Consider the following 25245-nt stretch of genomic DNA (forward strand, 5'->3'; position numbering starts at 1 on the left):
ACCTCTTTTGGCTTATTTCTTATTTAGTCCCTTTACTTTTCTTTATTCTATAATTAAACTTTCACACTTAATTCAATTTAATCATTTCCACTAATTACTCTTAATTAAGCTAAATTTACTTAATTAAAGTCTAATTAACCATTCAATTGACTTCGTAAATATTTTTAATAAATATTTACGAATCTATTTTTTAGAAATGGAGACACGAAAATTCACTTTCCGATAACCGTAAAATTTGAGTCATTACATTATCACTTGACATTGTACTACTTCAGCATGCCTAGATTTTATATAAATTTTTAATTTCTAGGTTCTTATATTCTTTGTAAATTTAGAATGTATATATATGTTCCAACTCCTTGTACTTCCTATAAATTTGGGATTTAGTCCCTTACTTTTATTTTAAGAAATTTTACCCTTCTATATTTTAGATTTAAAATAAAAGTTCAATTGTAACCCCGATAAAATTTTTATATTAAATTTAGTGTCATTACAATGATTTTTTTTGTTGTGAAATTTTTTTAATTTCAATATGTCAAACATTTTAATTGTGTTAATAATAGACATAAATTTAAAAAATAGTGAAATTAAATTCTTATAAATAAAAGTAGAATAATTAAAATTTTAAATGCAGAAGAAGAATAAGACTTGAAGTCACATATACATACATACATATGTATATATATATTATGTGTACATATTGTCACAAGGGCATACAATAATTACCATTGAAGTCACTTATTAGTGTTATCACCATTGATTTATTTTTCACTTATGACCCTCACCGGGGCTTGGACCGGATTTTTCAAGCACAACGATTTGAATATTAGTGTATCCATATTTGACACTCGAACTTAATTTCTCAACTCCAATAGCTTGATCCAAGCTAGATGTTTGGACCCCAACGATTCGAACATTAAAATATTTGTGTCCGACACCCGAACTTTGCCCTAATACCGTCTTTTTCCCACCATCAACGGACAGCAACTTCAAACCCTTCAAAACCCTACTCTCTGTTTTAAACAACAAGAGAGAAACAACAAGAAAAACAACGAAAATGAACAGTTTTTGGCCCATTCTTTTTTCTGCAAAAAAAACAAAAAAAAAAGCTCTTAGAAAATGGTGGAAGGGTTTTTCTTTTATTTAGTTTACATTGCAGAAGGAATTATGGGATTGTATTTATAGATTTAATAGTGGAAATTTTTGACTAAAACAGATACTGTAATAAAAACAACATCCCCTGTTTGAAAGAAAAAACATCATGTGTTGATTTGATTTGGTGCCGCCATTTGAGCTTTTGGTTCAATGGCAGTGAGCCATTAAAGCAACCTCATGCTCTGATTTTTCTTTTTGAAAAAAGTAAAGAAAATGTTTGGTTCGGTCTGCAACAATGACAGAGGAACATGGGAAAATTAAGGTAAATATACTTACTTGGTAGGTCCTCGAAAAATTACCATTGAAACCCCTGTACTAAAAGTCGAGTAATATATTGTCTTCTTAACTTAAAAAATGGACAAATCAATCTATTTACATGAGCTCAAAGAGAAAATTAATCATTCTATTAAAAATCACATCTATTTATATTGTTAAAAATTGATTCATGTATGTTAGCATGAAGTGCACGTGACATGCCATATGTCACTGTTTGGTTAGTTAACAGTACAAATGAATAGAGTTTTTAATAGAAAAGGCTAGTTTGCTCTTTGATCTAACATATAAAGAATCATTTGATCATTTTTTGGTAGAAGGGATGAAATGCAATCTAACTCACAATACAAGGGCCTACGGGGTACTTTTCCTACAAAGCGTCCTATGAACGGTATCAAATCAATCTATCTAATAATAGACGAATCAATTTAATCTCTACGCTATTAAAAAATCCAATGAGACTAAATTTGAACAGAGTTGACATTTATTAGTTTAAAAAATATAATTTATTATTTAATAATATTTTATAAAAAAAATTTATAGTTCTGCAGATGAGATATTTCGGAGTTAAAATGGACTAAATTGGTTTATTCTCAACAATGAAGGGACTTGATTCACCGAAAATTAAGAGTCAACATGGTATCGTCTGATTTTTAGCATAAAAGGCAAATTATTAGGCACAGAATTTCGCGCTTTCGCCTCCCATATCATACGGCTGACAATTGGCGCACTCTTAATACAACTATTTACCGATATAGCGGGGGCATCTACATGTAAGGGATAAATCAATCCTTTAGTCCCTAAACTTGAGAATGTTTCTCAATTTAATTACTGAATTTGGATTCTGTTAAAGCATGATGATGTGATATTTTAAATTTATGCCACATCATCACCTAAATTTTAAAAAATATATAATCTTAAAGAATTACACATGAAGGGACTTGAAGACCTACACATATAATTGTGTATGGTGCAAGGCGAATCCAAAATTCTTTTAGGATAATTTTTTTAGGACTCAAAACATAATTTCATAATTTATGATTTCATCATTTTTAAGGGATTAAACATAATTCTCTTCATTTTAGAAGGCAAGAGTACAATTTTACCTTAAATTAATTTTTAATTTAATCATTTAATAGAGATTTGGACTGAAATTTTCCCCCTTAAGGTCAAATTCACCCCTAGTATGATGGGTCTCGAATATAAATACTCAAAATATAAATATTTTACCTTTATATAGATATAATTCTTTTAGAAGCATATATATCATTTTTTAATAGAAATATTCAATTTAAATACTTGTATTAAGTGGAAGAGTTATTGGTATTGTTGACAAAGGCTAAAACCTTGTATATTTGAGTATTTAACCTCGAGTCCCACCATAAATGATTATTATGTGCGAGTTTCTAAATCCACCACGTGGTAGGTTTTATTATATTATGATTATTCATTCATATATACTTTATAATAAGTCATGACTACTATATTTTTAAAAATATCTTTTAAAAAAATTCAATTTGAAAATATTGGAGTTTAATTTTTGGAGTAGGACATCATGTATCATTCTATCAATTGAGATTGACTGATCAACGATAGAGCATACGATGTTTTTAAAATACAAGTAGAGTGCCACATAATATTTTAGATACCATGTGATACAACGTACGAGACATTTGAGAACATCCATGTATCCTCTTTGATCAAGTGATGATCTTAACATTAAGTTCTAATGAGTTTAATTAATATTTTAAAGAGTTTAATGATAATTTTCAAAAAATTAAAAATATAATTAAAATATTCAAAAAATAAAAGCTTAATAACATCTTCTATTTATTAATTTTAAATTCCAAGACACTTAAAGAGAAATTTTAAAGAAGGATATTCTCTTTTGGGAGGACCCAAGCTCCTATAATAATTTAAAAGAAATAAAATAATAAATTAAAATAAATAAAAATCATAGTATTTAGAAAAATATATAAAAATAAAAATAAAAAAACCAAAATCTAAATTTTTGTCAATGAAATAAAAAAATCAATTATTGATTTATTTATTTATTTTTTTATCAAATTGGAAATGACTTCAACTATTTTTAATTATAAATCACCAATTTAATCAATCTATCCAATTCAATTTTAATAATTATAGATTAACAGATTGAACCGATTTAATCGAAACTCCAAATCATTGTATCAATTGAGTAATTACACCACAATCTTGTGAGTAGTTTAACACCCACAATCTTAAGAGTTGAAAATAGTATTTGTGGCAACATACCAATGGCATCTTTATAGCACTTCCTTTTTTTTGGTTAAGATGATAATGCTGTCAAAAATATTTTGAGTGTATAGGTTCGAGTTTTATTACATGTAAAATTTATGTGTGAGTTTTTGTTTCAGATTATTTTGAGTTGAGTCTCATCATATATGTATTCTATTTGAATTTATTTTGATCTATATTTGAATATATTTCAATTTTAATCTGTTGTATTTTGTATTAAATTGTTCTACGTATCAATAAATTTTAAAGGGACAAAGTAATATTTATTTTTGAATTTGGAAAAAAAAATCAAATTGGTCTTTGATTTTTTGGTTTGTATTAGTCTTGGAACTTGATGATAACTTTTCTTAATTTGGCCAATTAACTTGGACAATATTAAGGTATGATAATGTGACACTTTAAAATTGTGCGACATAATTTCTATAAAAAATTAAAAATATGTATAATCTAAAAAATACCCAAAAAAAAAACAAGTGATGATATTTTATGATCTCGGAGTGTTACGTTATTATGTCTTAATAGAATCCAAGTTCAAGCATGTCAAGTTCTAAGACTAATATGAAAAAGAAAATAGTGACTAGTGTGAAAAAAGTTCTCAAATTTAGGGACTAAATGTTAATTTGTCCCATTACATGAGCACAAAAGTTGGACTTATACGGTCCTAGGGGTACAACATTAATGGAGCTTAGAAATTCCATGCATGGCTACAATTTATGTCCACAATTTGGTCTATGAAAACTTGAAATATTAGTTATTAGAATATAATACACTAACTTTCTCACCTATTTCTCAATATTCTTTGTCGGTCGATAGCAAGCTATTGACCTTCACACCAAATAATACTAAATAGGTCAAAATTTATTACTAGTCCCTGGATTTTATGCAACTTGTAGATCTAGTCTCTTTACTTTTTGAATTGTTCAATTTTAGTCCCTATATTTTTTGAAATTTAAAACTTTTATCTTGACCAAATAATAGTAGTTGGATCTGTTGGTTACATTTTTATACAAGTAATGTACTATGCATAAAGTTGTAAATTTAGGGTGTATTTATTATTAAGGCTGAAAAGCACTTTCCAACCCAAACCATGATTTCAAACAAAAAAATTGGACAAAAAAAGTAACATTTCAAATCAAATCTTAATTTTAAACTGAGATTTTAAGCCAAGCCAAAAAACTAAAATGTTTAGCTTTTGGCTTTTGGAAAAGGGCTTTTCAATAAAATTATTTTTTATTCCATCGTTAAATCTTCTATTTTACAATATCATGTTTAAAATAGACATTTTATCTCCCCAAAAGCACTTGTAGACTGTAATGACAAACACCATCAAAATTTTCAAATGTATTTTTTTTACAACACTTTTCAACCCAATGGTGAACTTTCCCTTAATCCATTTTCTCCATTTGTATAATTCTTAATCTCTATACTTTTTCAAAATTTAAAATTTCGGTCTTAACGCAAATACAATCACATCTATAATTGACTTTTTTTAATAATTTATAAAAATAACAAATTGACATTATATTATAATGTGATAATATATTTGTGCCATTAGATTTTAGAAATACTTATTTCTCTCTATCTTATCCCTATTCCCTAGGGAGGACAGGAGTTCCCTAAGTTGCGTTGTTGTTGAATGAGTGAGCACGGGCGATGATGAGGATACCTTACAAGGTTTGGTATAACAATTACATGGGTTTAATTATATTTTTAGTCTTTCTATTAGGTCAAAATTTAAGATTTAATCCCTTTAATTTATCATAATTTAGTCCTCTATTTTAGTCTTTCTATTAGGTTAAAAATGATTAATGTTGAAAGAAAATAATAAAAATTAAATATTTTTAATTTTAGTAGGTGTGTTTCAAATAAATATGTGGGGCTAATAACATCAATTTACTATTTATATTATCTTTTATGAAGTAATTAAAATTTTAATTACATTGAAATGACAACTCTCATGGCAATTCAATTTACTTCATTACTGACATAAATAGTTTTTATTATAAACTATTTACAAAAATTTAATTTAAAAATATTATCACATATAATTTTTAATTTTATAAATACATATGAACACACAAGCTACTATGCCCAGTAGTATGCCACTATTGTTAAAGTTTTAATGATTCAACAAAATTTTCCATCCTAGGTAGAGTAATTTGTTTAAATTTTAAAAATTGAACAACAAAGTAATTTTAAAAGAATTATCGTCAAAGTGACAAAAAAATAAACATTTGAGGTTAATTTTTATGGACTAGATTTGATTAACATTATGTATGATATTAATACACTTCATACTTACCATAAGCTCGACTTAACTTGAATTATGGATATTAAAATTTGATCAAGCCCATCAATATTTATAAATAAATAACCTAAATTCGCTTTTAGGCTGACCAATGTTATTATTTTTATTTTACAAAAGCAATTTCTATTTTAATTTAATAATTAATAGTTTAGTATATATTTAATTTCATTAAAATGGTAGGGCATTAAATAGCTTAACATATTCTTTAATATTTAAAATTATAATATTATATATTATAGATTTAATTTCATACGATACAAATTACATTATATATAAATAAAATAATATATTACATAATTGAAAAATAGGCCATATTCCGACCTTGAATATTGAAGTGTAAATTTGACTTATACTTTAAACAGATATAATTTTATTTTATTTTATTTTTAAATTTGTTAATTTTTTATCTAAACTCTTTTAAATTTTAAGTAAAATTTCAAGATTTAAACAGTTGAGCTATTCAGGAATTTTAGTGTTTTTCTTCTAGGTAAGCTATATTAGTAGCACCCCAGTAATATTTTTTTTGGTCACCTAATTATGAAAAGTTACAAAATTGTCATCCAACTATTAGTAAGGTTATTTTTTAGTTACTCAACTATGAAAAGTTACAAAGCAGTCACTCAACTATTTAATTTCGTCATTTTTGATCATTTAACTATTTTGAATTTTTTTGTGTTTCCATTTTTACGTTAGTTAGCTGGTGACTAAAAAGTATAAAATTACATAATTGAGTAATTATTTTGTAATTTTTTTATAATTAAATAATCAAAATAAAAATTTACTAATAATTAAATAACAAATTTGTAACTTTCTGGTTTAAGATTTTGATTTTTTATTTTTTTTTACAATTGGGCTTAAGCCCGACTATATCATCTGCCGTCAGTTAAATCTCATTTTAGTCCTTCCATAAAACCCAAAACCCCAAAGTAACGGCGATGTTGGTTGGCGCCAATCTTCTTCGCCGCCTCTTACGTTCACAACTATCCGCCGATGACGGTGGAACTGGCTTTATCATCACCGCCATCCACCATCTCCGACCACAATACAGTACAACCACCGAATTCTCAGATGAGGGAAATAGTGAAAATAAGAAGGAAAGCAAATGGTTCACGCTACCCCCATTTGCTAAAACCGTCAGTGCCTCGGAACTGGGAGCCAAATTAGCCAGAAAAAACCATTTGAAATCCGCCACATCCGCCGAAACTTCCACCTATAAAACGACGGCGCTGAAGTGGGTTCTGAAATGCTGCCCGGAGCTGCCTAGAAATCTAGTACAAAAGCTATTTCGTTTAAGACAGGTTTTTATTTTTCAATCGTATTTAAAACTCTTTATTCGTTTTTAAATATTTTTCTTTTAATCCAAAAAAAAGAAATTTTCTTTTTAAATTGAAAGGAGATTTTGTTTTTCATTTATTCACACAGGTTCGAAGAGAATCCATAGCCATGGAGGTTACTGATGATGGTTGTCAAGTACAAAAGATTCAACTTAAAAGGGTAATTTTAATTTTATTTGAAGTTAGCTTTATTTTCCATGGTAATTAGATTCAGACGGTGTTAGCAATCTATTCAAGTTTGGTTTGGTTATTATTGAGTTAAGCTCGAGCTATTGATCAAGCTAAATTTGAATTATTAGATTATGTTGTTGCCCTAGATATATATTATTAACCCTAAGCTTAATTATCAAGCTGAGCTCGAGCTCAAGCTTTAATAAGTACGAGCGTAATCGAGCTAAAGCTCAAGCTAGAGTACAAAAATTGATAAATAAGCTGAATCGAGCTTGAGCAGTTCGATTATATCTCAAGCTGAGCTTGAGCTCAAGATTTAATACATATGAGCTTAATTGAGCTGAAGTTCAAGATTGAGTACAAAAATAGATAAATGAGCTTAATTGAGCTTGCTCGAATAGCTTGATTATATCTCAAGCCGAGCTTGAGCTTAAAAATAAATGTTCGGTCAAGCTTAAGCTGAGTATCGAACTCTAAATTTCTGGTCGAGCTTGAGCTTGCTAATATTCGGGCTCGGTTTATAAGTGTAGAAAATTCGTTAGATATAAGTATGTTTAACTTTTTTCGAGTTTTTTTGTCTTTGGAAGATATTAAGATGATAATATCGCATACCCATTTTTTTTTAAGTTATGCATGGATACTAGTACTTTAAGTGAAATAAGAGTTGGATCGACATAGTCTATTTTCTTGTAAAGGTTGGAGCGAAAGATTCATTGAGTATGTTTAATTTATTTATGTATTTGGAAGATCTTTAGTCGGTAATATCAAATCCCATGTTTAGTTTTGCATCGGATGATGCAAGTACTTTTAAGGGAAAAAAGAGTCGGATCAACATAGTTTATTTTTGTGTGAAGGTTGGAGCTAAAGATTCATTGAACATTGGAGATAAAATCTTTCTTCCTATTAGTGTTCGTGAGGTTCCGGAGGAGAAACACGAACATGATTGCACCGATGAAGAATCTAACTTTATCCGAAGCTTGGAGTTATATAAGGTTCTCTTATTTTAGACTAAGTCGGTGTAGTAAATATTAAGCTATTTCGTTTACTTGTTCCTGAGCTTACGATCCAACATTCGGTTTGATGTTAGGATACAGCCATTATTGTTCTCAATAAGCCTCCGGGAATGCCAGTTCAGGTAATCCATCGGACTTTTTTAATTTGTTGTTCCTATTTGTTTTCCTTATTTGTTTGAATTTATATTTTTAAACTTCGAAACAGGGTGGCATTGGCATCAAATGGAGTTTAGATGAATTAGCTGCTGCATGGTTACGTTATGATTACTCAGAATCACCACGGCTGGTGAGTGAACATAAGCGAACTTTATTATTTGTTCGTTCTCAGGTCGAAGTCGTTGTGTTGTAGATGCATTGTGAGCTCAGATTTTATGGGTCCGTTATATTCTGTAATCCATACTGCTATGTTATGATTAGATGACTTAGCAGCCCACCTGGTTATGTTATGATTGTCGGAGACCCCCTCACTAGGTGAGTGAACATAAGTGATCCTTGTTATTTGTTTGTTTCTCAGATTTAATTCGAGTTGCATTGTAGATGATGCACTGTGACCTCAGATTCTCTGGTTCATCATGTTCCGTAATCCGTACTGTTATGAAGTAGCCGGATAGTATGTTATACCATTATACATATAGAACTGGTGTTTTTTTCGTGAACATTCTTTTGTGTTATTTAGGTGCACAGGCTTGACCGAGATTGCAGTGGCATATTGGTGATGGGGAGAACTCAAATGAGTGCCGCAATTCTTCATTCCGTATTCCGTGAGGAAACGCTCGGTGCATCGAAACATGTGACTTCCTTTTGTCTAAGCTTGCTTTCCCTTTTGGATATTATACATATCAGTAGAATGGCAATATTGTCGGTCTGGTTATGGCTAACTTTAGTCCGTTATGTTTTAAGGATTCTGACAACGAGAAAAGAGTCTTGCAGAAGAGGTATTGGGCACTTGTTATCGGATCTCCAAGGCGCCCCAAGGGAACAATTTCAGCTCCACTTCGAAAGGTTTGAATAATCTTTGATTCGAGGTTGTCTTCATGTTTGAACTATTAAAGATCCTTAGTCACCGCGGATGCTTTGAACTATATGCATTTACCAAACAAGTCTCAGTTTCTGCTGGTTGTAGGTGGTGGTGGATGACGGGAAATCCGATCGAATCACTGTCTTTGAACACAATAAGACGATTTTGTCATCTCAGCGTGCAATTACAGAGTATCGTGTCATTAAAACATCAACACATGGTAACATCATTGTAACGCTTGTTTCAAAATCCGACTTCGGCATTGCATACCCTCTTATGCTTAGTGATCTTAATGCAGGGTTCACATGGTTAGAACTGTCTCCTCTCACTGGTAGAAAGCACCAAGTATGTATCGAAGCCAAACTATTTCATTAATTTTTGTCACTTCCGATTTTATAAACCAGTCTCTACTGTTTACTCTAGCTTCGAGTACACTGTGCTGAGGTACTGGGAACACCGATTGTTGGAGACTACAAATATGGGTGGCAAGCTCATAGAAGGTTGCAAAATCTGGCTGAGTCAGACCTTAGAAAGAACTCAAACGAGAAGGTAGCAAAGGAAAACATGCTCCCTTTCGGACTCAACATGGATAGTGGAAGCATTTCGGAAAAACAACTTCGTCTTCATCTTCATTGTCGGGAAATGATCTTACTGAATGTTTCTCAGGTATTGCAAAATCCGAAATCGTTTACGGATGATGATCTTTCAAAGCTCAAAAGCCTGGAAATAGTTGCTCCATTGCCTTCATACATGCAAAAGAGTTGGGATATCTTGAATTCTTGAGAACTAAAAAACTAGGATCTTGTAAGCTTACAATTTTGCCATCATTTTCCTATGCCTTGCTTTGGAAGATAATATTATATATATATATATAGTTCTAATAATTTTATTATTTATTATATATACTCGCATTCTAATTTTTCATTTTAGTCCTACTTATATTCGGATATAGAAATGATATTCTAAATCTATGAAAACTCTATATTTATATATCTCCAAATCCAAAATAACATTAGATTAATTGGTATTTGAGTTTCGATTTGATATCAAATTTCTCTTTTCTTAATTTGATACTTAAGTTATTTTTTGTTTCAATTAAATATCTATGTTTTTAAACTGAGTACACATGTTAAATATTCATTATGTGACATAATGTTTGATTTGAGTACTAAATTGGACACTAAAATCAAATTTAAGTATCAAATTAAGATTAAAAATAAATGTCATCTTGAATACTGTATCAAATAATATATTAACCTTAAATATAATAAGAAACAAAATGATTTTTTTTTACTTAAAAAAGAAAAGAAAAGAAAAATCATACCCAACATTTGCATCCGCAACTCGTCTCTGAATTCGGATAACATAAGAATTTATATTAATAAGATACAAGGATGAAAATCAAACGCGTCCAACACAATTCAATCATAGATATAGGATCTTTAAATACATGAAATGTCCTTTTAAAAAATTAGTCTCCATGGAAGACACATACTCGTTTTCGAATTAGAAACACAATATACATTAATAAAAAATATATATCCCCATTTGATCACTGAAAAATCATTTTCCTAACCTAAATTTCATTTGGTTCTAATTTTCTGTTCCTATTGATAAGTGATAAGTAAAGAACATTTAACAAAAGCTACGAAGGCATTTTTCTTCAGCTGAGGTTAACTTTTTCTTCTTTTTTATATGTATGCAAATTATTAAAGCCTTCTAAACATTAATGCAATATAAAAGGGTAAACAACATTAGTAGTTACCCAATTATAATTTTTTTTTTCTTTTTTATCATTTAACTATGAAAAATTACAAATGGCCACTCAATTATTTAATTTTCTCTTTTATGGTTACCAGTTAGCGAAATTAAAAGTGGAAACACAAAAAAATTTAAGATAGTGGTTGTCCAAAAAGACAAAATTGGATAGTTGAAAGCTCATTTTATAACTTTTTATGGTTGGATGACCATTTTGTAACTTCTTATAGCTGTGTGACCAAAAAAAAAAAGAAAAAAAATCAAAGTTGGGTGGCTACTAATGTAATTTCCCCATGTCAAAAACTATTCACTGACCTTTAAAACTCCTGCTATTCCTAACGATTCGAAAATCATAACGTTCGGCTAAAGTATATGTTCATAAAATATCTTGAAGGGTTGAATTCACTTAAAATCACTGCAGCACGGAGAAAAGATGTCGAGTTTCAGCAATTGGAAGCGTTACAAAAAGGGAAAAAAAAGAAGATAACATGTTGAAACTTACAGATAGGGGATAGAATGATAACGATGCCAATCGGATAGAGAAAAAAATGTTCTTTCCAAAAAGGGAAGTACTGTAAGCACAATAGATATATCAATTTTTGAAGAGACCTCATTGCTATTGACACCGAACACGGAAAAGAAAAAGAGTAAACTACACTAGTAGTTAACTAACTATTAGTAAATTTCTTTTTTGGTCACCAAATTATAAAAAGTTACAAAATAGTTATATAACTATTCAATTGTCTTTTTTTGTCACCAGTAGTCTTGACAGCTTTTAAATTTGACATAATAGTAAATTTAACCCTCAACATTTACACATTCAGTAATTTAGTCTTTTTTGCGGTTTTGCTCACCTAAAAAGCTTAAAAAAGAAAACAATTTTATTAGCTAAATTCGATTGAAAATATACAAGAAATAAAAGCATCCAAAAAGTCCAAGATAGACTAATTTCATGCGTATATGTTAAGGGTAAATTCTTTTAAAACCAAGACTAAATTGACATAATTTATAAATATTGAGGGTTAAAGTTGCTATTATGTTAATTCTAAAAGTTGCCTTTGTTAGCTAGCTGGTGACTAGAATAGTTGGATGACTATTTTATAATTTTTCATAGTTGAGTGATCGAAAAAAGAATTTATTAATAGTTGGGTGACTATTAATATAGTTTACCCAAAGAAAAAAAAGGGGCACGAAATTACCGTCATAACCTAAGAAGTTGAGGTAGTGATGGTAAGATGCTGCCACCATAAAAAGCAGGTTTGATAGTTGTGCAGGTATGAAACCGTGGGCAACAAGAAGTGGTGAGAGGAAATAATGTATTACTGCCAAAAACCGAAATATTAGTCATACTTATCGATCCGTTTCAGTATTGAAATTATGCATGAAAGAGCCGAACGGGTCATTAATAGTAAAATTACCGTAAAGCATTACAAACATTGGGAAGAAAGAATTGCAATGCACATCGAACGCATATAGCCTGCAAGCAAAGGAAAACCAGAGTTGGCAATGGATGAGTATTGATGAACATTGATCAATGAAGAATAGAACTGACACAAACAGCTCACTCATGTAGATAATTAAATTTGTGGAAGGTTAGGACGAAGTCACCAGACTTGCCATTCAACCCGTTGTTCAACCACGCAAGTATTTCGAAACTCTTCCCGAAGATAAGCATTTGTCAGGAACCTGCATTTGTCGTAACGTGCTAGTAAGAAATTAAAGCGAGCTTTTATTATGCCTATCAGCAGAGGCTCGCAGCATTCTCGTACACATTCTTAACGTTGTCTTGCAGTTCTTTTGAAACTTTTTATCTACTGAAGGAAGACATACGATGGGAGCTTAGAATGTAAATGGTATAGCCTTGAAATAAAGGTAATTGATTTACTTCTGGCCACCAAATCCTTGGATTTCTCAAGTGTTCACACCCTTTTGTAACAGTAATGTCTTCTAGACAATGAACCACTACCAGGCCTATCTGCAACCATAACTTATTTCACAAAGCTTAAACCACATAAAAACAGTGAAACTGAAACAACTATAACATACCGGTCCAGCCTGAGACTAATTTAAAAAGAAAAACCGGACACTAAAATATCAACCACAGAAATATGTCTACTTTTAATAGCAACTGGACTTTCAGAAAGAACAATGGTCACTAACTCAACATTCTAATTATCAGACAGATGTGTGGAACTTAAGCCGATTTAGAGAGAAAAAAGTGTAGCATACATTTTTTCTAAGATATAATAGCTCCAGCTCCAAAAACAAAGAGCTATTGGCTCTTTCCAGCAACATGTTTCCAGGAGTATTCCAGCAAGTAAAAAATGGAAAACCAATACTGAAATAACTACAGAAACAGCATGTGCAGCACTGTGATCATAACTGTATAGAGAAGACAGCAAAACATTACAAGACGAGGTCTATAAAATATTTGATGGTGCAATGGAAACAGATAAAGTGAAAGAATTCCGATATATAGTACAATATTTGAGCCAGACAGATAATTACTCAGAAGAACTTAGAACTCTCACGATGCTTAGTAGTGAAATCTAAGAAAACTTTAGAACAAATATACCATACAAGCACCATATGCATGCCAATTCGGTGTTAAAAAGATTTATCTAAGGCTAATTACAAATCCAGAAGCCCCATCAAGGTAAAAGCAGGGAGCAATTTTAAAGTACCACTGGTTAGCAATCTATTTTTGTTAAATGCAGCCATGTTTAAAATTGTACAAGAAACTTACGCAGCACAATAAGCTACTGTTGCAACTGCCAAAAGAAGGCAGACTACAACAAAAGCAGGGCCGTCACGTGCCCATTGGTTCTTGGTTTCTGAACCAAAAATAAAAATAAACAAGTTTTCAAGATCATAAGATCAAGGAAAGAATTTATTGAGTTCATGAACATGAAACTTACAAACCAAAACCAAAAGGAAAAAGAAAAATCTATATTTACCTATTAGTTCTAATGTTTATACAAATTACCTAATAGTACCGTATTCTAATCGACTTAATCATGCTTTTAATGTGCAAGGGGGTATGGGAGGAAAAGAGACCTGAAAGCTCACTGCAGTTACAAACTACATTCACATTCAATTAACCACTTGATACTTAAGGTTACAAATCAGTCAAAACATGCAGTGAATCAATTATTCAATTTATTAAAGCACATACAGCCTTAAAGGCTTGCCAAATATGATGGCAGCTATCATAAAATAGTACATATAGTGTGCACAACAATTTAGACTAATGCAAGCTAATTGTCGGCTATCAAGTGTCAATTGACAAACTATTATTGCAGTCAGCATTCCTCTTGGGAAAAGAAAAAGGCATCCTGTGATTAACATTGGTCCTCCAACTCGGCAGAATCAGATAAAAAACACATTCATTTAACAGAAATTACTTACGTTTGTGATACTTTGTGTGCTGATAGCTGCATCCAACATAGAAATCCATATACACAATAGAACAAAAATTAATTAGAAAAACACATTTCCAAACTCAAAATACCTTTTCCTTTCCTTCATATAATCCCTTTCTCATTCCTCAAATAAAGACCAAAAAGAACACTTAATATACAACAAGACAACCAAAGAAATGAAAGGTTCCTGTAGTGCTATAAAAGAGAGCAATATGACTAAATCTTATATCTGTAACCAAGCAAAAGGCATAATCAAAATTAAGAAGTAACAATTCTGGAGCAAAAAATAATAAATGATAAATGCTCAAAGCTTTCTGAGATAAAGTGGATTAGTAGTTGAAATTTCATTTCAAGAATCTCTGAAGTAGTATGCAAGGCGAGCAATGACAAAAAAGAAAAAAAATTTAGTCAGCACAAAATGGTGTGTTAAGGTACTTGTCTTCTACTGGTGGAACTCTATGAACCTAGACTAGTATCAGTAACCACTAATCAGATGATAATGAAAATAAGGAAACAATGGAAAACAAGTGGATTGATGATTATGGCTGAGTACTTACACATTCTTTGGTGCAGTACATAGATGAAGCATTTGCCAGAATGTATATTCAATATCCATTTGTTGCCACTACATGAACAAGGAAAAAGGAACATGATGAGATAAAGCGGCCATATTGAGAAAGACTATCATAGGGAACACAATGGAGAGGAACTTATTAGATGCGGCTATACCAAATCTTGGTCAAAGAAATAACAATACGTAAAAAAGGAAAAAGTAAGACTTCACATTTGACATCAATCCACCTAGGAGGTCTAAACTGCTCAAAACTAAAAACTTAGTTAAATTATCTCGCAAACAACTCAAACTTAACTCGGAGAAAAACCTAAAACTCAATCTTATAATTATCAAGCTGAGCTTGAGCAGCTCGAGCTATTGAACGAGTTGAATCAAGCTTTTCATTTTTAATATATATTGTAAATATTTTTATATTCTTAAATTAGATTATCGTTTTTAATATATATCATTAGTCCTAAGCTTAATTATCGAGCTAAGTTTGAGCTTAAGCTTAAATATGTACAAGCTTAATCGAGCTCGAGCTTGAGTAGCTCAATTACATCTCAAGTCAAACTCAAGCTTAAAAATAGATGTTTGATCGAGCTCAAGTCAAGTATCGAACTCCAAATTTCAAGTTGAGCTCGAGCTTGAATTTGCTTGCATTTGGATTCGGCTCAGATCAATTACACTCTTACACGTGAGCGGTCAATTTTAACACTGCAAAGACCTATATCAAAAGTCAATTGTCAATTACTAACTACTAGAGATTTCGAAGAGAAATAATCCAGCTACAGTTACTCGAACATATTCCAGTACGAAACTCGTAAATAGTTAATGGATCCAAAGTCTTCTTATCATTCAAAAATTACTTAAAACTATGTCACTGTTTACTTTCTCTTATCACTTCCAAAAACTTAAATCTACTCCTCGATGCCAGGCATTACCGGCAACTAAATCCTCAAATTCAAAACAGTAACAAAAAAAAAAAACATACATACATTACGATTCAAATTTGTGAATTCCAGCAAACAGGCATCAGGAAATGACAGCAAAACCGAGGAAATTTCATAATTGGATCAGGAATCGAACTATACATATAAAAAGATAAGATGAAAAAGAGGATCAAGATCCAACAAAAGCGAAAAGAGATCGTACCTTGACGATTCGACGGAGATACTGAGGGAACATGGCGTTAGGACGTGATGTGGAGATCGACGACCGCGTTTTGCTAACCGTCGGTAACATATTGCTTGAATTTTTGTAGCTGTTCGATTTACTGTTTGATCTGTAAATCGTTTTGAATCTCTTTTAGCTATACATATCATGTATATATATATATATATATATATATATCTGCTCACAGCTCTTCTGAATCTCTCTTACATGAAAATGAGAAGACGGAAACGTAAAAACGACGACCAGTAAGCAAGCCGAGCCGAGCTGAGCTCTGCCGAATTCCAGTGGTAAAAAGTTTGACATCGGTTATATTTTATACAGATGTTTACTTATTAAAAATAAAAAAAATACAAATAATTTTATATTGATGTTTATATATATTTATATATTTATAATTAAATATATTATTTTCCATGATCTTTTTTAATATTAAAACCGACCATTTGAGACGGTTTTTAGGTTTGAATTTTGCTCCAATCTTACTTGACACGACTTATCTACTTATGGTAGTCATTTGTATTTTATCAAATTAATTTTAAAATTAAATTATGACATTGTTTTCTTTATATGCTAAAATATATAACTTTTGCCAAAGTATTATATTGAACAAGAAAACACGTGTTACTTTAGAAGAAAGTATTAAATTCAAGTACCAAATTATACAATGTGTAAATATTTAAGGTTAATTTTTTAAAAATAAGATTAAATTGACACAATATATAAATATTTAGGGTTAAAGTTATTATTATACCAATTTTAAAAGGTACCACCGTACTACTATTACCATTTAACCATTTTAAAACTAAAAAATAATTTAAATAATTAAATAATTATTTTATAACTTTTAATAGTTGAGTGACAAAAAATATTAATACTTGGTTCACTACTAATATAATTTACCCTTTATATATTTAAAATTACTATACCCTGATTGAGACATGTAGCACAACTAGAAACACCGGAGAGCTACCTTTGGACGACCTTATGCTTGCCTCTCAGCCTACAACAATTGACATATTCTCCACCTAATGTCCAGGCAATCCTTTACTGTTTGACTGGTTATTAGATTGCCAACTATCGAACATCTCATCCTCTAAACCACCCATTTTTAACGAAAACGCACTCACCATAAAAAATAAATTAATAATTATTAAAAATAATATAAATGCGAAATAAATATAAAAATTAGATCATCATATACTTTTTATTAAATAAAATAAATTTTATATAAATTATTTCATTTATATATCTTTAATCAAAACCAGATTTTCTTATATATCCAAATCAATTTAGTTTATCGTTTATTTTAAAATAAAATATTTTAATTAATAAAAATAAAATAATTTTAAAAACGTTTAATTTAATTCAAACTCAATAATTGTAAAATTCAATTTATGAATAAAAAGTTGGGTAACCTATAAAAATAGTCATTTTTGTTTGCCTCAGATTACATTTTAGTCACTTATGTTTAGAATATTACGTTTTAGTCACTTACGTTATCGTTTGGTTACGAAGTGGTCACTCTACCATTAAACTTTGTTACTTGCCTAATGGCAGTCCAAATAAGTTTTAAATGCCAACTTGGATGTCCAGTTGTTGGGATGAAAATAAATTTTTAATTAAATAAATTTAATTTGGACTACCATATAGGACATCCAAGTTGGTATTTAAAACCCATTTGGACTGCCACATAAGGCCATTATTAAGGAGGTAACAGAACGTAACAGTAGAGTAAACACTACGTAATAAAACGATAATGTAAGTGACTAAAATATAACATTTCAAATATAAATAACTAAAATGTAAGTTGAGGCCAACAAAAGTGACTATTTTTATAGTTTACCTAAAAAAGTTAATCATTAAATTATATTTTTCGGAAAAATCTCAACTCAACACTATTATTCAAATCATTATCCAAACCAAAATCTACGTAAATTTTCAATTAAATTTATCGAATCAAATGTTAGAACCTATATGGTACAAACTGAAAAATTTTCTCCCGAAAGAAAGGTAAAATTATTTAAAATTTTGCCAATTTGGTCCCTTTTGTGCTTCGTTTTATGTTTGTACATCCTTAAAGTTTTCTCTTTTTTTTTTTTGTTGTCGTCATTTTAGATCCCTCTGTATTAATCAAAATATAAAATTGATCCTTAAACTATACCATATTTACACTTAGGTACATTTTTTTGTCAAAAAATTGTACTTAAACTATCAAATCTATCTCATTTTACCTCGATATCAACCAATAAAAACATGACATGTGACATTTTATTGGAAGTGTTACATTTTCAAGGGTGAAATGAGATGAAATTGATAGTTTAAGTATCATTTAGGCAAAAAATTAGGTACTTAAATGAGAAAAGTGGTATGCTTTGAGGGCCAATTTTGAATTAAACCTTCAAATTTCCCTTTATTCAATGTTTCCAATGGCATTCTTCACGCTTTCACTTTTAAATCCAAACTCTTCCATGTAATCCCTCACTTCTTTCTTAATCATCTCCTTTATCGCCGCCAATATTTCCGGTGGAAGCATTGCCGCCGCCACCGTCGCCGACGAATCATTCTCGTGCTTTTCTGCTGTTAATTTCAAGTCATTTTCTTTCGACAAGTGATCATCATCGTTGTTCAAATCGACCGATTCGTTCCAAGAACTTCGGAGTGTAAGCTTAGTCGAAACACGTGAGCACTGAGTCAACTCATCGGCAACGACACCGAGTCCTAAATCGTTCGCGTCAGAACGCGACGGACTACTACTACTCGCCGTCCTCGGCGATTTAGCTGGTTTTTTCTCCGATTCCGAATCCTCGATAAACTTACGCTTCAACGTCGAGTTCCAGTGATTCTTAACGGCATTATCCGTACGCCCGTTCAGTAACCTCGCGATGGTCGCCCACTTGTTCCCGCACAAGGCATGCGCTTTCCTAATAATCCGATCTTCCTCCGCCGTGAAGGCACGGTGCTCTACTTCCGGCGAAAGCTGATTACACCACCGCAACCTACACGATTTCCCCGATCGACCGGGAATCGACGTCGAAATCGCCGTCCAGTTCCTTGGACCATACCGCTGCACCAACTTCCTCAACAATTCATCCTCCTCAGGATTCCATGGTCCCCGTACCCGATCAATATCCTGACCCATTAAATCCAAATTCCGACGGCGGTCTTCGTCGGTTCTTCTCTGGCATTTAAATCTATTTGTAAAGGAAGAAGAAGAAGGGAGGGTTTTTAAACGGGATAGGTAAAGGTAACTGATAGAGCCGGTAAAGTAATACAGGTAATAAGCCTTAATTGAACTGTTATTGACCAGTAACCGGTTGGAAGCTAATACAGCTGTAGTACGTTTCGGGGTTGCCACGTCGGTAATGACTGAAATTTTGAGAATCTTAACAAAATCTTGGGGGGTAACATGGGAATTTCAAAACGGTAGTTTCCTGATTTGACTCGTACAGTTATTGGAAGTTAGTGATATGGGAAATGGTAGATGAGGCGCTGGTAACTGAGTAAATCGCAAGAACTTGAGGAGAAATTCGTGGGATTTTCTTTTTAATTCGTTTTTGTCGTTTGTGGGAAGGATTTTAATACAATTTTATTAATATTTGTTGGTTCAAATGTGCCTATAGTCCTTATAATTTTTAAAATTTTAAAATTTAGTCCTTGTACTTGTATTCCTACGAAATTAATCTTCCTACTTTTCAGTTTTTAAATTTCAATAGTTTTATTTTTAATAGTTTTATTTTAATTAAAAAAATATTGTAATTAACCTAAATTTAACAAAAAATTATTAACAGTATTAACAATTGACCTAATTTTGAAATTTGGAAAGTAGGATTAAATTCTTAAAATACAAGTACATGGATTAAATTCTTAAATTCTAAAAATATATAGGGACTATAGACATATTTTAACGATATTTGTATTATCTGAAGTCACGGATTTAATTTGTGTACTTTAATTTTATCAAATTAGTTTTGTATTTATCATATTTTAAAATTTTAATCCTAATTAAAATAGTAAACATTAAATTCATTTAATTAAATTCTACTATTTCAAAATTTTAATGCTACAAGCATATTATCACATTTGAAATGTTATATAAAATTGTTATTTTTAAGTAACATTCATAAAAAAGGGTCAATGTTTACCAGGAGTCTTATAATACTATGTAACTTTCATTTTAGTCCATCTACTAAAAATTGCTCTAAGTTAGTCTTGAGACATTAAAAATTTATTCAAATCATGACATCGATATAATTTGTTGTTAAGCTACAGATAATTTGGACAAAATATATCAGACTCAATTAATTTACCTATGACCTGGCCTAGCCGTAGAAAAACTCAATCTTATGTAATGCCATGTTAGCTTATTATTTCTACATATTACTCATAAAAAATCAATTAACAAACTTAATGATTATTGTTTACATCAAGATTAAAATTTTGAAATTAAAAATATAATGATTGTGAATGGTCTAATTGGAGAACAATGCTAAATCAACAATTCTACGCAGAGAACACTACTAATAGTAGAGTTTAACCAAACATATTTAATTCCTACTACTTAAAATAGGACTAAATTTTCAAGAATTAAAAAATATCAAAACTAAAATTAATAATTTCGAAAAGTATAATGACTAAAATTGAACTAAATGTGCAAGTTACGTAGAGTACAAAGACTAAAAATCAATGTTTTAAAATTTGGCCAATGATTAAACTAGTTAGATCATGGATTAGTGGTTCAATGGATTTGACTAGTGATCCAACAATAATTAAACAAATGTTAAAAGATCCCATAAGTCATTTTACTTTTCATAAATTTAGAATTTAGTCATTGTACTTATTAGATTTCATAATCGAGATCCAAAAGTTGACATTGTTTAAATTATTTTGTTAAATTCAAATTCATTATCAAGGTTCTCAAAATCAAAACAGTAGTCAAACTGGTCATGCCACTGATTTGTCGGTCTATATGATTGATTAAATAAATCATTAAAAATCTGATTCAATCGATCATTATCGATTCATGGGCCAACCGGTTCAATGACTTTCTCCAAACCAATACTCCGGTCAGTTCACAATCCAATCAATCTGATCAACTAGTCCGATCCGGTTCAAATAACCTTGTTCATTACATGTCAACACTTTTAGTTACATGGCTTCCAAATGAGTATTTTTAGGGCAAAGTACACCATCATTGGGTAAAATATTATTTTGGTCACTTAACAAAAAAATTATAAATTTCACCGTTAAACTTTTTGAAAACATTTTTTTGCTCAGTCGACTATTAAGTGACACTTTTTTAATTGATATAATAACAATTTTAATACAACGTTGTTTGAGCTAGATCGGCCGATCAGAGGACTGGTTTGAAAGTGGCTTTAAATCGATTAGACCAAGAAACAGTACAAACAGTTGAACCACTTAAAAAATCGATTGAACCAATAGTTAAATAATTTTTTTTGTTTTTTTTTTATTTTTAATAATGTTTAAATCGAACCGGTCAAACCGACAAATCGATGACCTAAACGAGTCAACCACCGATCCAACTGAAAATAATTGTTTTAATCTTAATTTTTATATTTTATGTAAACAATTAAAAATTCATAAAAAAAATATTTAAAAAATTATAAATCACATTGAATCTTTTATGGGAACCAATATATACCAATCGATTTTCGAGGGAATGGTCCAGTCTGCTTTCACATCACTGCTGAATCATACACCTAGTTTTTAAATCACACACCCACCTAAATGGTAATAATAAAAGCTCGCTATCGTTACTTGCGCAAAGAACAAACTTTACATCTCCATCACCATTTTTAGCTTCAAATTCTCAACCAAACCAAGTCTTAAAGGATAATCAAAATCAAACCCAACAAATCCCAGAATCCATAGACATGGAGGAAACAATAATCCCTGTTACAGAGCAAAAGCAATACCCACAAACACCCAAACACATTTTCATCCTTTCAGGCCAAAGCAACATGGCAGGCCGAGGCGGCGTTCACCACCACCACTGGGATGGCGTCGTCCCACTTGATTCTCAACCACACGCTTCCATCATCCGCCTTAGCGCCAAACTCCACTGGGAACCTGCCCGGGAGCCGCTACACCACGACATCGACGTCCGTAAGGCCTGTGGAGTGGGGCCCGGGATGTCATTCGCCAATGCGGTGAAGGACCATCTCGGCGGCGGCGGAGAGTGTTTGGGTCTAGTCCCTTGCGCCGTGGGTGGCACTGCAATCAAGGAATGGGAACGTGGGCAGCACCTGTATGATAACATGCTTAAGAGAAGTAAAGAGAGCGTGGAGAAGACTAAAGGGGAAATCAAGGCTTTGCTTTGGTACCAAGGGGAGAGTGATACGCCGTCGTATCATACTGCTGAAGCTTATAAGGAAAACATGGAGAGGTTGATTCATAATGTGCGTGAGGATCTTGGGTTGCCTTCACTTCCTATCATTCAGGTTTGGATCATTAATTTTTATTCATAGGTTCTTGATTATGCATAAGTTCTGGATTTAGTCCTTACATTCTAATTAGGTTTTTTTTTCTTCCGAATTTTGAAATTTCAGTGAAATTGGTTGATATAAATTCCATTATTTCCAAAATCTTATACAATAAACATATTATCTCTTGCTATTTTTATGTAATATGCACAAAAAAATTTAGTCAGAACTGAAATTTCAAAATTCGTATAGCGCAGAGAATAAAAGGGAACAAATTGGAGTGCATTTATTAAATCCACAACTAGGTATTGTGCAGGACTAACAATAGAATATGATGTAAAGAATTTAGCTGCTACCATTAGGATTAGGACTGAAATTATCAAAGTTTAGAAAGTATAGGGACTAAAATTGATAAACTCAGAGTATATAGACTAAACCCACAACTTAAATATAGTATGGAAATTAATAGCAGAATTTGATTTTTTTTTTTTTACAAATTTTAATACATTAATAATTCATATTATATGATGTTGAGACGCTTATTACTTGTCACTTTTTAGTTAGTTTTATATATACCTCTACTAGGAAGAAATGAGATGCTATCAAACTCTCCTCTTATAAATATTTTTAGTACTCAACAACATACGTGATAAAACAATAATTGCTATATATACATACATATACATTGCACATACGTATTGTTTCTTACTTCACTACAATCTTTGGCAAGTGCTTATTTTTACACTTTAATCTTTAACAACACTGATGATGATTGGTGATCAACGTTATGAAATAATCATATTGCATGCTGCTCATTATGTGGTGAATAATTTGCAGGTTGCAATTGCATCAGGGGATGAGAGATACATGGAGAAAGTGAGGGAAGCACAACTCGGGATCGATCTTCCGAACGTAATATGTGTGGATGCCAAAGGGTTGGCTCTGAAAGAGGACAATCTTCATTTAACAACCGAGGCTCAGGTTAAGTTGGGGCACATGTTAGCTGATGCTTTTCTCACCCATTTCAATGCCCCACCATCACAATCTTCCCCTTGCTCAGCCCCAAAAACAGGGTAATATCAATCTCAAAGTAACTAAATCCCAAGGCTTCATTAAGTCATAGTCATAGTTGTCTTCGTTGTCGTTGTCGTTGTTGTTCTATTTGCTTCTTTGATTTGATGTTGACCTTGTAGCTTCAAATTTGTCCACATTTATTATGTTTGCCATATTCATTTCCTTGTTTTGGCTATGGTGCTTTGCTTGAATCTGAAACCCAGGTAAATCCGGAAGTACTCAAATCCCAAGGCGTCATTATATCCATTGTTTGTTTGTGTTTGCTTCTTTGGTTTGATGTTGACCTTTTAGCTTCGAATTTGTCCACTGGACTTTATTGTGTTTTCCATTTACCTTCCCTTGTCCTGGCTATGGTCCTTCGCTTGAATCCTAAAACCAGGTAAATCTTAAAGTACCCAAATCCCAAGGCTTCATTATGTTGTTGCAGTCGTCGTTGTTGTTGTTCCTTTTGGTTCTTTGATTTAATATTGAGCTTTTAGCTTCAATTTGGTTCATTGGACTTGATTATGTTTGCCATATTCATTCCCATCTTTTGGCTTTGGTGCTTTCTTGAACCCGAAAACAAGGTAATCTCTGAAAACTACCTAAATCTCAAGGCTTCATTATGTTGTCATTGCCATCGTTGTTGTTGCTATTCCATTTGCTTCCTCAAGTCGATGTTGACATTTTAGCTTCGATTTGGTCCACTGGATTTTATTATGTTTGCTATATTTGGTGCTTGCTTGAATCCAAAATCAGGGTAATCTCTGAAAGTACCTAAATCCCGAGGCCTCATTTGTTGTCATTGTTGTTGCTATTTGCTTCCATGAGTCGATGTTGACGGTTTTGCTTCAATTTGGTCTGGTGACCGGATTAAATTTTTTGCCATATGATGTTTGAAGCTGAGGTATAATGGTCACCCAATTATGAATTTGGCAAAGCATTAGGGTAGTAGTCAAATAAAATAAATGTAGTAAAATTGTGTGCTATTAGTTTGTTTTTGGAGTTCGCAATTGGTCTATATGTATCATATTTTATTTCATTTTCGTGCCGATTATATTATTTATATTGTTCTGATTCTTCATTTGCCTTATGGTATAAGTCCGGAGTTAAATATAACCCTAAAAAATTTGGGAAAAAAGAGTTGAGCATAATATCATCCTTAATTAACTCTAAATCCAAACATTGTAAAAAAAAAAACCAAAGGTTAATATACTATTTTGGGATTTGAGTTTTACTTTAATGTTCAATTTGATACCTGAATTTGACTTTAATATTTAATATTATATAC

At 31.3% G+C, this 25245-nt stretch overlaps 4 protein-coding genes and 1 long non-coding RNA gene across 5 annotated transcripts; 2 read left to right on the forward strand and 3 right to left on the reverse strand.

Annotated features, from left to right (window-relative positions):
* The first annotated feature begins 6881 nt into the window (after nt 1-6881).
* Nucleotides 6882-10433, forward strand: LOC108480947 (RNA pseudouridine synthase 4, mitochondrial). The gene is made up of 10 exons (XM_017784098.2): nt 6882-7311; nt 7436-7507; nt 8373-8510; nt 8606-8653; nt 8737-8817; nt 9208-9321; nt 9432-9533; nt 9655-9769; nt 9848-9894; nt 9973-10433. The coding sequence occupies exons 1-10, from the start codon at nt 6949-6951 to the stop codon at nt 10330-10332; spliced, it is 1440 nt and encodes a 479-aa protein (XP_017639587.1). The 5' UTR covers nt 6882-6948; the 3' UTR covers nt 10333-10433.
* Nucleotides 10434-10628: 195 nt separating this feature from the next.
* LOC108480563 (uncharacterized) lies at nt 10629-13081 on the reverse strand. The gene is made up of 5 exons (XM_053032051.1): nt 12925-13081; nt 12726-12784; nt 12507-12629; nt 11810-11879; nt 10629-11722 (listed from the first exon to the last, which is right to left on the reverse strand). The coding sequence occupies exons 2-5, from the start codon at nt 12742-12744 to the stop codon at nt 11710-11712; spliced, it is 225 nt and encodes a 74-aa protein (XP_052888011.1). The 5' UTR covers nt 12745-12784; nt 12925-13081; the 3' UTR covers nt 10629-11709.
* A 1363-nt stretch (nt 13082-14444) lies between these two features.
* On the reverse strand, nt 14445-16789 carry LOC128296620 (uncharacterized). Its single transcript, XR_008287226.1, has 4 exons — nt 16666-16789; nt 16438-16567; nt 15287-15354; nt 14445-14741 (listed from the first exon to the last, which is right to left on the reverse strand). It is a non-coding gene; the product is annotated as an uncharacterized LOC128296620 (long non-coding RNA).
* A 1795-nt stretch (nt 16790-18584) lies between these two features.
* LOC108482714 (transcription factor MYB73-like) lies at nt 18585-19810 on the reverse strand. Its single transcript, XM_017785834.2, has one exon. The coding sequence runs from the start codon at nt 19595-19597 to the stop codon at nt 18869-18871; it is 729 nt and encodes a 242-aa protein (XP_017641323.1). The 5' UTR covers nt 19598-19810; the 3' UTR covers nt 18585-18868.
* Nucleotides 19811-22182: 2372 nt separating this feature from the next.
* LOC108480201 (probable carbohydrate esterase At4g34215) lies at nt 22183-24996 on the forward strand. Its single transcript, XM_017783105.2, has 2 exons — nt 22183-22919; nt 23739-24996. The coding sequence occupies exons 1-2, from the start codon at nt 22353-22355 to the stop codon at nt 23976-23978; spliced, it is 807 nt and encodes a 268-aa protein (XP_017638594.1). The 5' UTR covers nt 22183-22352; the 3' UTR covers nt 23979-24996.
* The last annotated feature ends 249 nt before the right edge of the window (nt 24997-25245 follow it).

This window comes from Gossypium arboreum, chromosome 1 (genome assembly GCF_025698485.1).
Source record: "Gossypium arboreum isolate Shixiya-1 chromosome 1, ASM2569848v2, whole genome shotgun sequence".
NCBI classification, from domain to species: domain Eukaryota; kingdom Viridiplantae; phylum Streptophyta; class Magnoliopsida; order Malvales; family Malvaceae; genus Gossypium; species Gossypium arboreum.

Bases quoted from the DNA above. Each gene is read 5' to 3' on its own strand.
- LOC108480947 (XM_017784098.2), top strand. From the start codon at position 6,949: ATGTTGGTTGGCGCCAATCTTCTTCGCCGCCTCTTACGTTCACAACTA. The intron at 8,654-8,736 runs GTAATCCATCGG...ACTTCGAAACAG, and splicing joins CTCCGGGAATGCCAGTTCAG to GGTGGCATTGGCATCAAATG. The intron at 9,322-9,431 runs GTGACTTCCTTT...TTATGTTTTAAG, and splicing joins CGCTCGGTGCATCGAAACAT to GATTCTGACAACGAGAAAAG.
- LOC108480563 (XM_053032051.1), bottom strand. The intron at 11,880-12,506 runs GTAATTTCGTGC...TTGTGCTTACAG, and splicing joins CAACTTCTTAGGTTATGACG to TACTTCCCTTTTTGGAAAGA.
- LOC108482714 (XM_017785834.2), bottom strand. From the start codon at position 19,597: ATGGGTCAGGATATTGATCGGGTACGGGGACCATGGAATCCTGAGGAG.
- LOC108480201 (XM_017783105.2), top strand. From the start codon at position 22,353: ATGGAGGAAACAATAATCCCTGTTACAGAGCAAAAGCAATACCCACAA. The intron at 22,920-23,738 runs GTTTGGATCATT...AATAATTTGCAG, and splicing joins CTTCACTTCCTATCATTCAG to GTTGCAATTGCATCAGGGGA.